Raw genomic sequence first — 15,326 nt, 5'->3', positions numbered from 1 at the left:
TATTTATTCCTTTATTCCTTCAAATATGTTGCCTTAGCTGTCAACAAATAATTTAGTTCCGCAGAAAGTTTCACTTTATCTAACAAGTTTAAAATTTATATCAAAAAAATATTTGATTTCTTTTTCAATAATAATCGATATTTATTCTGTAATGAAAATTTATATTTTATATTTATCCTAGTACATTGCAGTATGCTTAGTTTTTTTTAAAAAAAAGTTATTGTCGATAAAATACTTCAAGATTCTAAGATTTTATTCAAAAATTTGTTTGTGAAAACAGGGACGGAAATTTAAGTGCTTTAATATTCAGATTCAGTAAAATTCAGATTATTTTTCGGATTTTAAAAACTTATTGAAAAAGGATGGGTAACATTTGCTCTTCATTAATCACACCATCGGATATGAAAATAAATATGTCCAAGCCACTTTTAACGTAAGTTTCTAATAGTTTATAACAAATAAGCATTACGTCGAAGTATTTAATTTTTTAGTCACAACAATGAATTGCCACAGGGACAGAATAATAATCTTATTCCCAAATCGACTTGTAGCTGCCATATTAAGAGTAAGAAAAGGCTTCAACCAGGAAAAAGAAAAAAACCTATCGGAAACTCACTTAAACGCAAAAATAAAGCTGTTCGGAAGAAAGTAAAAAAACTGGGTAAGTCTGCTAAAAACTTAATGAGTAATTCAATAACAGCAAATCAAGAGCAGGAACAACTTGATGAGGAAGACTTGTGTTGCTGCAGTACTCAGAGTCTTCCCATTACAGAAGTTGTTTCTAACGAAGAATATGAAGAATACTCTGATCAATTTATCAAGCAAGGAAAACGTAAGAGGCAATGTAAAATGTCCAAAAAGGCTAAAAAAAGAACAGTGAAGAAAAATAAAGTTTGTCAAAGACTGTGCTGTCGTTGTAAAGCTGCTAACTGCTCTATTACCGAAAAACTGTTTTCTAGTCAAAAATCAAAGAAGACGAAAAAAGCTAAGAAGTACAAGAAAGCTGGAAATAATACATGCCGTAATAGTACAGATAATTGCCTACCTGCAGAAGAACTAACTGTTGAACAGGACCATTTGAATGACCACCGAAGCAAGCAAGAGAAAGGAGAAGAGTGTTGTCAACTTGGTGGGATGTTGAGACAAACAACTAAACCCAAAAAAGTTGTGGTTGTCTAAAGGAACCAATAATTAACATTCCAAAAATAAGCAATTGCAAAATTTTGGTACTACTTTTAAAAATTCAATATAAATCTTAAAGTGCAGTTGTGCATCACTAAAATGCATTCATTGGAATAACAAAAAACAACATATTACCATAACATCTATTTTAGATACATACAAAATGAAGGTTCGGGATTTTCTATGTATAAAAACTTTGTTTTCGAATATTTTATCTACAAATTTGATTATTTGATTTAAGTTTAAACAGTTTAAATAGTGTTATAGATTAACAAGAGCTCCAAAATTCTGTATGATAAAATTTCATAAAGATTAGAAGCATCAAAACAAGTTTCATATAATTGTGAACAAATAACTATGTATGGATAGCAAACTTATTCTTCTTAACGGCACTTAATTCTAAAACGTCTAGGGGAATAAAAATTCTTAAGTTATTCTAAAGTGAATATAGAACATAAAACTAAAATAAATAAGTGGTAAAGACCACTGCAATATGGTACAATTCTCCAATTCCACAGAAGAATTATCATATCAACATCTCATAGAGAACTATTCGTTATTAGAAACTTAAATGAGTTGTTGTCCTGTCAGTTTGAATAATTCTTGTTGTTGTTGTCCTGTCCTGTTATTTTCTAGTGAATTCTAGTGAAATAGTTTTTCTAATATAATAAAATGTGAAATACATTAAGTTTTATACCAAAATTTTGTAAATATTGCTAGGATACCATATATTTTTTGAGTCACTCGATTTACTTCGTAAATCCTAAAATTCATTTAACTGTTCTTGGATGATAATGGCGAGCTTGTAATAAAAAACGTTTGCATCTATTATCATCTGTCTTTACATATAGATAATTTTTTCTTCATCTTATTTGGCATTACAGTTCAGTGTGAACCTTGACTTTCCTTATATTCGCATCACTCCTAATTTAGATAATCTATAATTTCATAATAGTCTACAATCATCTATAATCACTTCATTATGCTTCATAGGATTTGAACCAATCTTACTAAATCTTCAATGCAGTTTACTCGCTATTTGATATATGCAAATTTTTAGACTAGTTTCCGATAGTAAGCTACTCTCTGGTTCATTGCTCTGGTACACATTTCAAAGCAGTTGCATTATGAGTTTGAGGTAAACAAATACCCTAGTTTTTATATAATATGCGTATTGTCATCTATCTATCTACAAGAAAGATTGGAAATGATAAAATAATTAATGCCAAGAAGAAGCAAATATAATAATTAAAATAGTACTAGAAAATATGGCTGAATAAAATAATTTGATCTTATATCAAAAATTCCATCGGGAAGTACAATACTGCCGTTGTTTTTGAAGTATATATAAAGTTATTATATCAACGCATTGGGTAGAAGGACCAATGCTATTCTATTATTTATAAAACGAAATAATTCTTGAGAAACTATATCTATTTTTTTACTACAACTAAATAATGCCAGAATGTAGTGTAAATTATACAACCTGGTATTCTTAGCTTTATTGTCTGAAAAACTAACTTATATATATATACATATATATTTTTTTTTTAACTAAAAATATCCTCACAGTGTTGTCATGTATTAATTCTAAACATATTCCCTTCTTGTTTAGAGGGAGCGGTTATTCTAAAGAGGTAAGTGACTTACGAAGTCATCCATTATATATGTTTTATTGTAATTTTCTTTTTCGTAAATGATGTTCTATGACATACCACTATCTAAAAATTTTTATTTATATGTTATATATATTCAACAAAAAGACCTAAAGTGAATTGATTGCTTGATAATACAAATACAGAATAATCGTTTAATATGTGTAATACGTATATAATAGATGGACGATTTAAGTTTCTTGGGGATGCATTAATTACGTTCTGATTACTGCTTAAGATAGAATCTATTTTTCGAATATTTTAGGTTATTACTTAGTTACCCTATAATGTAAGCAAAATTTATTTAATCTAACATTAATAATGAATCTGATATGTTATTTCATTGTTTAATATGCCTTTACCAGAAGTGGATATTTTTGATCTAATGGCGTCTTAGATTGGTAAATCTGGAGTAATTTTTTCAATAATGCACTTTTAGTGCAATTTTATTTTTGATTTGTAAATCTGTGGCAAAATGTATAGCACTTGAGATTAATTTAACTGAACAGAAGATATTCCATCTATCAACTGAAAGCTAAAATATCAGCTGTTAAGGAAAGTCTAATAACGGACGACTTTCCAGGTTCAGATTAAAACCGTAGAGTTGCAAAGAATGTGACTAGAAGTCTTACCTACTTTTTAAGTAGAAATAACATTCTGTCTTCAGACAGAACCGTCTTATTAAGATAACGCAGGCCGTGATGACACACCTTACAAGACAAATGCTACTTCATACAGTAACTTTTTGTATATCAAATGATATTATAGGTATTACAGCATATTGTTTGAGCATCAATTAACACTCCAGATGATTTGAAAGAGTAGCAACATTACTCTGAAATTAACAGCTGTTTTATATGATATGACAAGTAAACTGTGATTTGACTCGTTATATGTATTATGAAAAATATAAATGTCGACTTATACGAATAAAAAAATGTTAGATTACTCTAAAAGTGTTCGATTCGATAACAAAATTTGACAGATCGAGAGTAAATCTTGATTGAATCTAGATTTACCAAGAGAAAACGCCAAAAGTTACTGATGTAAATCTCATGTTTCGCATTTTTTGAGTCTTTCAATAGTAACCATGTTCCAGATTAACTTGAGATTATCCATTTTCGATTCTTCCAAAGCTGAAACTAAAACTTAGGTAAATATTAAATTATGTTAATCTTAAATTTGGTCTAGTCTGATTCGGTGATAGTCAATAAGACCATAAAAAATCTTTATCTGGCAGATGTGTCGAGTCTTAAAGCATTACTACTTTTTAAGAGTTTTGTCAATTTTTAAACAATTATAGTAAAATATATATTTATGAAGCGATGAGATTTATTAAACATATTAAAAAAAATTGATTATTGAATTCTGCTATAAGACTGCGCAATAATCTGATGAATAGTTGATGAATCCTTATAATTCACGATTAAGTTTCCTTCTGCCATATTAGTCCTTCAGTGCATGGATGTGGTCTGCATCTAATTAGATGCCAATGAGTCATGACTATTTCGTATGTCAAACGCAATTCGAATGTTCACTCCAGCGACTTTGTCTAATCACGGTTTAATAAATTTCAGTCGGCAGACGCGTTGACATTTGGTGTCATTCTGTTAGCATTTCCTTATGAAAATATTGTGCTTTGAGGAAATTCAATAAAAACACAATTTTTCTCTTCACTTGCACAATTACAAAATTCTGTGTAAAATTGACTTGAACTTAGCGGAATTCATCAATCATTTCAACGCGTCAAATGCCAGGCGTTCCACAACGCGGCGCTTTCCTTACTATAGTAAGGATAACAATTATTGTTGTTGCTGGTGAACACCCTTCAGACATGTCACAGTCCGTTTTGTTTTTACACGACTTTTTTTGCTAACATTATTCCACATAAATACGTAATGTTGTCCTTCCTGTTAATCCCTAAACTAATGTTGGCTCATATGTAATTTTCGCTTTGCGGTTGCTTCGCAGACTGTGATTCCTATGCTTCGCCATTGTTTTCCGTTGGTTATTATTGAGCCATGCTTTCAATACTTCCCAACCTATTTCTTGCATGTTAATAAACAATCAATAACGGATACCACTTTCTTGATTAAAAATGTGTTCGGCATTGGTCGAGTATGGAGTCCAACTGAGTGACTGACTAACATATGCGTACGGAAATGCCAAAATTATATCTACAAATATGGAGTTCAATGAAATTTTAATTATCAGATTTCTCTTGAAGACGTACTTCTAGAGAATTAAAGTGAAATTAAAGTAACGGATCCAATGCAGCACACACTTTTTTACACATTTTGGTAATGGTTAGATTATTTGTATAAATACATTGTTTGTTCTCGACACTTTTAATAGTCCGAAAATATGCCTACATGACTAGGCGACGAGATCCATTAGTCGCAATGTGACATCGCATGCAGATGATTGGCAGGCAATGACAAGTGAGTTTTTCGCCTATTTTCGTCGAATGCCTAAGCGTTCGAGACTAATTGTGTCGTCAAAACATATTTTGACATCTTCACCAATGCAAGTACCCCGCACTTTGCACTTCCTCAGTTTGCGCCAAATTGCTGCTAAGTACCTTGTGCGTTTGGCTTGGGCGTGAATTCTTAAATGTTTTATCGATGAATTTTGAAAGATATTCTCGATATTCGGAAAGTGTTTGTTTCTTTGTCAACGAAAACCAGCAGCGACATAATTAAATAATTTACTTGTTTCACACTAAATTTGAGATGTCAAAAACTCATTTCGCCCCTTTGACAATTATGACAATCGGTTTTATTCTCAGACAACAGCAGAAAAAATGGAAGAAAATGTGTCATTTGCCTATTTTGTGTGGATTTGATTGAAAAGTAACAAAGAAAAATTAAATAAATATTTACCCGAATTCTTTGTTAATAATATTGACAGTTTGTTTTAAATACATATCGCGCAACAAAAAAAAATATATTTTTATTTCAAATTTTTAAATTTTAAATATTTTTTATGCCACGACATCCTCCAAAAATAAACACGATTTCAAAAATATATAATAATTTTTCTGGTTAGTAAAATTTTTATTCTTCTACACAAATTCTAATGTTTGATTTAATATAATATTATTCATTAAATTTTGATATATAATATTGTATTATAAATAATAAGTCTTATTTTTATCACAAAAAATAAAAACTTTATTTTTTTAAATATAATTTTAATTATAATTATTAAAAACAATACACCATTGGAAGGACTCAATTTTTGACACTGACAGTCTTATAAACGAACCCACATACATATGTGGATAGTGTGAAGACTTCTCTGTGGAGATCAAGAAATACTAAAAAACATACGATCTTATTTAGCAGAAAAACATCACATCTCGAAAAATATTTCCTTATCTTTTATATTAGCTTAAGATTCAAGATCAGTGTATTGCGATACCATGTTTAATCGTCTAAACGGTTTTCATTTAAAGAGTTTTTAAAATTCTGGCTAATTTATTTCTATTAATAATATTGATTCATTCTTTACATATCGACTTCGTATGTTTTTCTAACTACCAAAGAGGTAATAATACGGTTATAATACAAATATTGGAAATTAGTCAGAAAATCAGCAAATTAATCAAATATTTATCCCATTTTTAACGACGAAAATGAAGTGTGTCCATCACCTTTCCGAAAAATTATTATTTTCTTTTACTCGTGCTGATAATATCAATTTAGGTAAAATTTTAAAATTTTAGTATCCCTTCTTCACAAAACCAGCAGTCTATTTCTATAAAGATGAAACTAATAATAGCTTGACATGTAATATCATTATTCTAAATAATAAGGAAGAAATCATTGAGAGTTAACATATAACAAAGACTTTGTGTCGCCTGTACGTTTTTATAAGTTACGAATTAAAATTAAAATACAAATATATAATATAATACTAAAAACTATAAGAATATAGGACGGAACTATTATTAGAGACCATAGCCCGCAAACATTCTTTTTTTTTATTTTTCCATATCTATTTAAAAAGGCTATGAGATATTGGCATTCAGAGATATGCGCCATTCAGCAAAATTCGAGTACAGACTCTCTTTCACCTCAATAGAATCGCTCATTTTTTGAAGCATTGAGCAAAGCGCCGTTGAAGAGATAATATCTTCTTTATCTCTTATATTACACAGAGTGCAGTAAGTCATGTTGTTTGTAACGGATGAAGGTTCAGATCAATAGTTTAGCTCATGATTCAAATATCAACGAAATTGTGGCTGAAATTGTACCTGATCACTAGTTATTTGGAGCACATGATCTAAAGGTGGGAACTCCATCTTTTGAATGTTACAGCAGTTGTGAAGATGACAACGATAAACAGTGTTGGCACACTTCTTTTGTAAATGTTTGATTTATTTTGGAATCATATTTGATAAGCGTTTGACTTGGCACAAGCACATACAAGTCAAAAGAAGTAGTTGCTCAAAAACACTGCAATGCTTACAACCACTTTTCAAACACAACGACCTTATCGTGAAGAACAGAAAACTGATCTACAGCCAGATAATTAGACCAGCACTACTTTATGGTTGTGCCGCTTATAACAAAGCTGCCGACTCTACTATCCAAAATCTACAAGTTGCTCAAATTTAGGCTCTCCGAAGGCGCTTCAAAATGCCATGGTACATCCGCACGAATGACATGCTAAGAGACCTTAAAATAGATTCGGTCAAAAAATACATAAGGGACAGAGCTCTAAAGCTATATGCGAAAACCGACAGGCTGTCCTACTTAGCACTATCTAATCTCAGAGGAATCACTAACCGCACGGTGCGGTACGCAGCTCTTAGATCAGTTATTGAATAACCACGAAGATGATCAGGAATACTCAAATTAGACAGTGAGATGGGAGGGACTCTGCAGGTTTCCTCAGCTATCATAGAGTAAAAGTGCCCAGATGCACTAACTCGAAAAAGGTTTAACATAACATAACTTTAGCTAGAAGCAAATTGGACGGATGTGCTCTTAATTCTCTTACAGAGGCGTTCATTGTTAGAATTAAAAACATCCTGTGCTTTAAATAGAACTTAAAAATGACTCCATAAAATAAGGTCTCGAGTTGAACATTAGCCTCACAATTGCCCCGGAGGGTCTAAGTGAATTGGTCAACTTACGGATTGCCATATTAACTCGTCCTAACGTATCTACGAAATAGTTATAGGGACACAAATTAATTATATGCATAAAATATAAGTATATCATAATTATGAAGTACCTTTAAAAAAAAATGCGGAATAATCTATAAACCTATAGATATTCTTGTTGAAAGATGTCATTCTTTTTTCTAGCAATAAGTGTTCAAAATGTCTCTCTCATTTGATTTTACTCTTTCTCTCATTAGTTTTCTCTCTTTTTTTTCTTTTTCTCTTTTTCTATATTCCTCTCTTCATTTTTTTTAGCTTTCTTGTATGAAATATTAAATATTTATTTCGTAATATTACGAGAAAGATATAATTTTAGTTTTAAATGATATATAATAAATTTTGATTTCTTTGAACTTAAAACATCATAAATCACTTTTTAATAAAACTCTCGATTTATGTATGTATATAAAATACTTCAACAAGTTATGTTTTAATATACAAGTTTTCAGGTAAAATCGAGATTTATTTCCAGTCATAAAATACATAATATATAACAATAAATAATTTAAATAAAAATAATTTATATAAAATTTTTTAAATTTTTTTTAATTGAATTGTTTAAAAAAAGCTTCACTTCGAACTCATTTAAGTGCTTTCGAAACGTAAAGGAGCAGAAATATGTACTTTCGTGTCGGTTCTAAGCTATTTTTATAGATTTCTTATAAACAAATAAGACACAAATAATGTGTTTACAGCCCCACCTGGCCTCTGTCAATTAGCGCCTAATACGCGATAAATGCAGAACCATGCCAAGCGTTTTGGGCGCATAAAAAACAATGGGCAATGTAGGCGCTGCGCTGTTGCCTGGAAGAGACTAACAAATTAAATAATTTGGAGTGTGAGGTGTGGTGTGTGGTGTGCGGTGTGCGGTGTGGTGGGCGGTGTGAACAAACATGAAATATAGATTTGGAGTTCTATGTGTAAGCTCATTCGGTCACAATTAGTCACAATTAGAGCACTAATGGAGTAATTGGAATTATTGGAACAATTTATTAGGAACTGAGAGCTCCTCTATTTTCAACGCTACCATTGGTGGTAAACAAACGATGCAGTGATGAAAAAAAATTGATTCAATTCTATTGAGCTTTAAAAAAACTTAGATTCTTCGTCTTTTAATTTCTATCCTCTATTTTCCTCAATTTTTTGTTTAATTTTAATCTTATTTTGTGTTTTTTGTTTTGCTTAATTATAGTACTTAATGTGTGCAGTACGAACTGCTTCCGCAACTGTCATTAGTAAAATGTGGTGCAAGACGGTTGGTCCGTGGTCGTTGATCAATGTCTGTGAGCACTGTGAGCACCATAAAAACAATTTGCGTGCTGGATCTGGTGGCAATGGTGAAAAGAACCGTTGACCAACCATAAACCAAGACAGGTATTTTAATATGTAACTGCTGCATTGTTGTTGCTGTGGCTGATGTTGTTTTTGCAATAGCACTTGCTCCAGCAAACAATAATAATTATGCAAATAACATTTTTACTACTTGTTTTGCCTTCGACGAGCATTTTTACGAACTTATACATCTTCACAAATGGAGCCATAAAGGCATAAAGTGCTTTTCTTTTCTATGGACTTGTGGGTGGTACTTTGAAAAATTTGCATAAAAATCGTTTTATATAATTTTTCTCAAAAGAAATTTCAAAAATGAAATTTATTTGCCCTTTCTTCGGTGAAATAAAATTTAGTACTTAATTTTTTATATATATATATATGTATCTTTTGTTTTTTTTTGTTTTTGTAAATTGGCCATTGCTCTAAATTTTACGCATTATTGAACATAAGAACATTTCACAAAGTCCATTTTCAAATATAACTTACGACTTCTGTCGATCAACCTCTTAGGAAATAATAAAAATCCATTATGTCGGAATAAAAAGCATCTCAGCAATTGTGGAGCGGCACAGAAGACAAACTTTTTAATTAGCAACAGAACCAGGACCGGCACCAGCAACAACAGCAAAAGAACTTTACGCAGCGTTGCAAATGAAGTAGTAAAAAAAGTACTTATGAAATGAGAAAAAATGTAGTAGCTAGTAGCACACAAAAAGGTACCAATGCGCTTTTTAAAACTTTATGGCTACAACAAAAAGAGAGGCAAATTAAATTTACAAAAACAAAAAATATGCAAAAAGTTTCTGCATTAAAAATAGAGGAAAAAAACTTTTTGAACGACTTCACAAAAATTGCATTAAAAACAGGCATCCAACTTTCATCGAAAGCTGCAAAAACTGAATAAAAATTTACTGAAGTTTGCTAATTAAACGCTTTGTCAAAACTACAATATCCTTGGGTCTTTCAGTAGAACGCGAACTGATATTGCTTAAGCACTCAGGATAAAACAAATTGGAATATCCCTCTTCAGTAAATGTGTTCTCATTGCTATGTTGAGATAAAAGAAATCGTTTAAATTTTCCTACATTTCTTCTATAAGATATGGACAACACACGTGATTTAAAGTTGACTTGCTTAAATTTACGAAAAACTTCTTAATAAATATTGGTATATTATTTGAACATATTGTAATGTTATCTGATTAAAAAAAACTCACTTATAATTTAGACAATAATAAGTTAGCAATTAATCATAAATGAAAGGTCACAAATATGTCACCAGTTGCACCAGTTGGGTCATGTAGCGATTTACATTTGAGATCGCTCTAAATCGATTATTACTATAGTTTAACAGAAGATGAGGACATCTGTGACGTGCTTGATTACCCATTGTACTCCGAAAGCCAAAAATCATTATGAATACTTCAACATATTACTTATATATAGCTATTAATTCGGAACTGACCTCATTTATCAACATTCGTAAATCATTTCTTGATTCATGATTTTTTCGGAAGTATATAGAAGTGAAGCACATGTCCTACTATAACGATATTTCTAGGCCTTATCATACATTTGATAAGGAATTTATAGAAGAAGGGTGGCGTTTATTTTTGGATTATGCAAATATAGTTTAAAAACACTGCTGTGGCTCAACAGCAACCAAAACCATTCGCTGTGATGACTTAAGTAAACTATTTTAGACAGGTAAAAATACATGTTTTATATATTTCAGATAATTTATTATAGTACACATTTTATTTTCAGACTTAATTGGGGAAATAACTGAAGATTTTACTTCACTTGGCACTTTTAAAAATTGTGTGGATTATAAATTTCGCACTATGTGATTGACTGCCGAGTTTGGCCCCGACCGTGCATCATTATTTTGTTGTGTTTGATATGATTATGTCATATGGCTTCCATCATATGAGGACAATTAATGTCGTCTAGGAAGAACAACTCTTCTAAATATATTTTAAAATTTATATGTATTTAAAATTTGATATAATCCAAACAATATGATTTAAATATCTAATTGAATCATTTGTCCAAAATAACCAAATTTATAAATTCTATTTATTTTGCAAATCTAACCATTTTTCCTATCAAATATAGTATATAAACCAAATAACTTCAGCTAATGAAGGTCTTAAGTATTGGGTTGGTCGAAACTTCAAGAACGCTAAACTTTCTCTACAATAACCAAAGTTGGATCTTCTATTAAGTTCACTCAAATGACTTATAGGATTTTCAATTTTTGTCGAAATTCACGGCCAGTCTTGACACAACATTAGCGATAATGCAAAAATCTACTAAACCGAGCGTAATTGAATGTCGCTAACTTCGGGCCCATTAAAAAGAGCATAAATCAAGAGTTGCCCCGAAGTGAAAATATCTATAAAAAGTAAATATTTGTGCTTTTTAGCCAACGGAACATTCCGAAAGTGGGGTGAGTTTTCTAAGAAAATGCTTCCGCTTAACCAGAAGCAGTAAAGTACAAAGTCAAAGGAAATCTTTTTAAAAAGTGAAAGGAAATATTTTAAAGGACGTAATTGATTGAAAAATTTTTACTTGAGGGTATTGTTCAGTAACTTGTTTGCCTCCTTGTGGGCTTTTTGGGTGACCTCTGCAATGCTGTTAGTGTACTGTCAAAAGGACGACAACATTCCGCTATTAAATGCCTTTTAACATAAATAAAAACAAATATTCTCCCCTGCAGTCGAACATAAATCGTAATTTTTTAAAAACATTACTTCAAACATAACTTCAACAAAAACAAAAAATACCGTAGAAATCTGTTAAATATGCAAGATTTTTTTCTCTCGTAATTCTAACATTTGCATTTGTGGTTATTTTATTTAATTTATAAGTTGAATTATCCGAAGTTGAATTGTAAATCATTTTAATTTAATTGAAAGTGCCATTTCGACAAACTGAATTTTTTTAAATTGCCTGAATCTTTTTCCAAAAACACAAAATAGTAACGACAAATTATGGTCATCCCAGAATTTAATTTATTTATACATTCTGTGTAAATAGTATACGGAATGTATAATTTAAAAAACACATGTAAAAGATAGTCGTGTTGCATCACCATAAAAAATTTCAGTACAATCTGTTACGCAGTGTAATTACATTTTATATTATAAATTTGAGTGATATTCGATCCCGCAAAGCTGTAGTTATGGAACAGTTCTTCTGTAGAAACTTAAAGAATGTGTTTACCAAGTACCACACTTACCAGATATGTCCGCGTGTGACTTTTTTGTTTCCAAAGCTTATATACCATATATGACTTCAAACCATTTTAAATCGATTGTGTCCATTAAAAAAAAATTGCTGAAAAAAATTTAAATCTCAAACTTTAATGTCTGAGTTGGTGAATCAGCATCTTTACTCTATTTTATCTGTGGACAGTTTTAAGTCACACTAAGAATAACTGAATACGGGGCTTTATAATATGATGGATCTGATGTCTTTGTATCTGTCTGTGTTTATCAAATTTCGTTGTATTTTTAAGATGCTGAGAGTTGGATTATTGTGACTGTCAATTATATTGAACAGTTTAAGAGCACGATCTTTAATCTATTTTTCGACTGAATCGACTCTCAGATCTCTGTGGATATCCGCTCCTCTTACATACCATGGGGCGTTAACCAGTTTTCTTAAGGCAATATTTTGCCCTCTTTGAAGAATTTTTACTGCCATAAAGTAGTCCAGGTTTAATAATCTGCTTAAATATGCTAACTCTATTCTTTATGTTTAGCTTTTTCAAACTTCAATCAGTCTATTAAAAATTTATGGAGAATTGGTTCAATCGTTATCATAGTTGTATTGCTTTCGTTGGAACTTACTTTATAAAGATTAAAATAAAATTTAGCTAATTGATGATTTCTTGTATAAAATAATATTAAAAAAAGGTAGCTTATTTAACACAAGCATCACGCATCTACTGTAATTAATATTTAATCGAACTCAGAAGCACAAAAATCAACAATAAAATCATTTCTTTATAAAAGAAGCAATTGTCAATAAACAAGATCTCAATAACCCTATCCCCAAACAGTTTTTGCTTTAGTTAAAAAAAAATTTTTTTAATATAATAAACAAGTAAAGCCTGAGATTCCAATAGCAGAACACGTCATTACCTTAAAAACTTTAGTTCTAATTTTGAGAAAATTCGAATTTTCTAAAATAATTTTCCATTTTCAATAATAAAAAATATGGCAAGTACTGTACTATACGAGTACTGTACTAACAAAAAGAAAATTTCAGGCATAATCAGAATACAAAAACAATTAAAATTAAATTTAAATTTTCTACATTTTTTGAGAGCATACTTTTAGGTACAATTTTAAACGCAAAGTAACTTTACTACGTAATTGCGTTTTAATGGTGTGAGATGACGAGTACAAAAACTGTTAAAATACAAAAAACACAAGCGCTTACACCAGCCTACAGGCCTACAAAATACTCCTAAGAAAATTGAAGTTAAGTATTCAGTACAATTCACGCCAAAAGAGCGTCAGTGTTTAATTAGACGCACACAAACCAATTAATCAATTTGCCAAATTTACAATGCGTAAGGCTTACCCACTGCCCTCCCTCGCTTAGTTGTTCACTATACGGTGCGTACCGCTCAATGCGCGCTGCGTACTGCATACGGCGTAATGCGTAAAGTGTCAATGTCAAAGGCAATTTTTTACGCTTAAAGACAAAACAACAAACAAGCATTTGAAATATAAAAACATAAATAAAATCTTGTTAACACGCCATTCATCACTTCTGTGCCATTTCATTCGCATCATTTCGAACGTGACGGCATTTCTGTGGGTCTGATTTTTTGTTCTCTTCTTCTTTCCACTTTGGTTTCCGTTTCCGGTTGTTGACTTTAATTGTCGCAACCCTGCTCAATTTTCAGTGTTGTTTCCATTTTCTGTTCCTCACTGGTAACAAGATCCAAATTGGAATAGAGACAAATTGATGCCATTAATTAAAAGTACCAAACTTGCAAAGTGAACTTAAATGAAACTTGTACAAGGACCAGATTCGAAGGGGTTAAGATGTACAATATGGGCTTACACCATTTTATATCTCTTACCAAATTAATAAAAGTTTCAATTACCAAACGCTTTTACCCGTTTGCTATTCGCTATTAGGGGTTCTATTAATATTGTGTATTTTGACGAATTCTGGATATATTACATTCTTCACTTATAGTTTTTGAATTTTTTACTCCAGAAGTTTTTCGAACTATCAAGTGTAAAATAAATGATTTTTATTTAATCAAGAAACTTAAAAATAAAATAAAACCACCATTTTTTCCACATTTCTTGATATGTGTGCTCTTATAAAACGAGAAATAGAATGGTTTGCCAATTTAATAAAATAGAGTTTTATTTAGAGTTGCCAATTTATTATTCCTGATAATTTTGTATCACTTTAAGAGCAACAGAAAAGATCTTAAGGGTTATTTGTACTCTCTTAAAGTACTCAAGTACTCTCTTAAAAAATTAAGTTTATGTTGTAAAGATACCTCTTCATTTTGTATACTAAACAGAAAGACTTCATCCCGCTTTCTTTGTTAAGTTCATTGAAAGGAATGCATTTTAGTATCCACTCCTGTCCACTTCAGTACACTTTAAAGAAACATTCCAGTTAAGCTTAAATTTTTTCATTAAAACCACATAGTGTACTTAAACCACATATGTACATAATGAATTTAATTGCGAAAATATTTACAGATCTACAACTAATTTCGCTATAACCACTACGGTAACCAAATGAATTCACAAAGAAGTATTACGAACAGCTACGACAATAATTTTCTGCTTTCATATGTATACTTACTTATATGAAATGGATGGTTAATGGGTCCTCATTAGATCATTGCAAAATAAATGAATAAATTATCCGAAAATGAGAGTAATGAGAGTAAGAAAAATAAAAGGTATAATGTAGAATCACTACTTAACAGAAGAT

The 15,326-nt window shown here is 30.7% G+C and overlaps 1 protein-coding gene across 2 annotated transcripts; it reads left to right on the top strand.

Annotated features, from left to right (window-relative positions):
- Positions 1-238: 238 nt before the first annotated feature.
- LOC119668958 (axoneme-associated protein mst101(2)-like) lies at positions 239-2,022 on the top strand. 2 transcript variants are annotated; one of them, XM_038078657.1, is made up of 3 exons: positions 239-433; positions 492-661; positions 710-2,022. In XM_038078657.1, the coding sequence occupies exons 1-3, from the start codon at positions 363-365 to the stop codon at positions 1,177-1,179; spliced, it is 711 nt and encodes a 236-aa protein (XP_037934585.1). In that variant the 5' UTR covers positions 239-362; the 3' UTR covers positions 1,180-2,022. The 2 variants fall into 2 exon arrangements, with proteins under 2 accessions (XP_037934585.1, XP_037934583.1); XM_038078655.1 differs by having other exon boundaries at positions 492-2,020.
- The last annotated feature ends 13,304 nt before the right edge of the window (positions 2,023-15,326 follow it).

This window comes from Teleopsis dalmanni, chromosome 1 (genome assembly GCF_002237135.1).
Source record: "Teleopsis dalmanni isolate 2A chromosome 1, ASM223713v2, whole genome shotgun sequence".
Taxonomy (NCBI): domain Eukaryota; kingdom Metazoa; phylum Arthropoda; class Insecta; order Diptera; family Diopsidae; genus Teleopsis; species Teleopsis dalmanni.
This window is presented reverse-complemented; position numbering and strand designations above follow the sequence as displayed.

Bases quoted from the DNA above. Each gene is read 5' to 3' on its own strand.
- LOC119668958 (XM_038078655.1), top strand. From the start codon at position 363: ATGGGTAACATTTGCTCTTCATTAATCACACCATCGGATATGAAAATA. The intron at 434-491 runs GTAAGTTTCTAA...TTAATTTTTTAG, and splicing joins ATGTCCAAGCCACTTTTAAC to TCACAACAATGAATTGCCAC.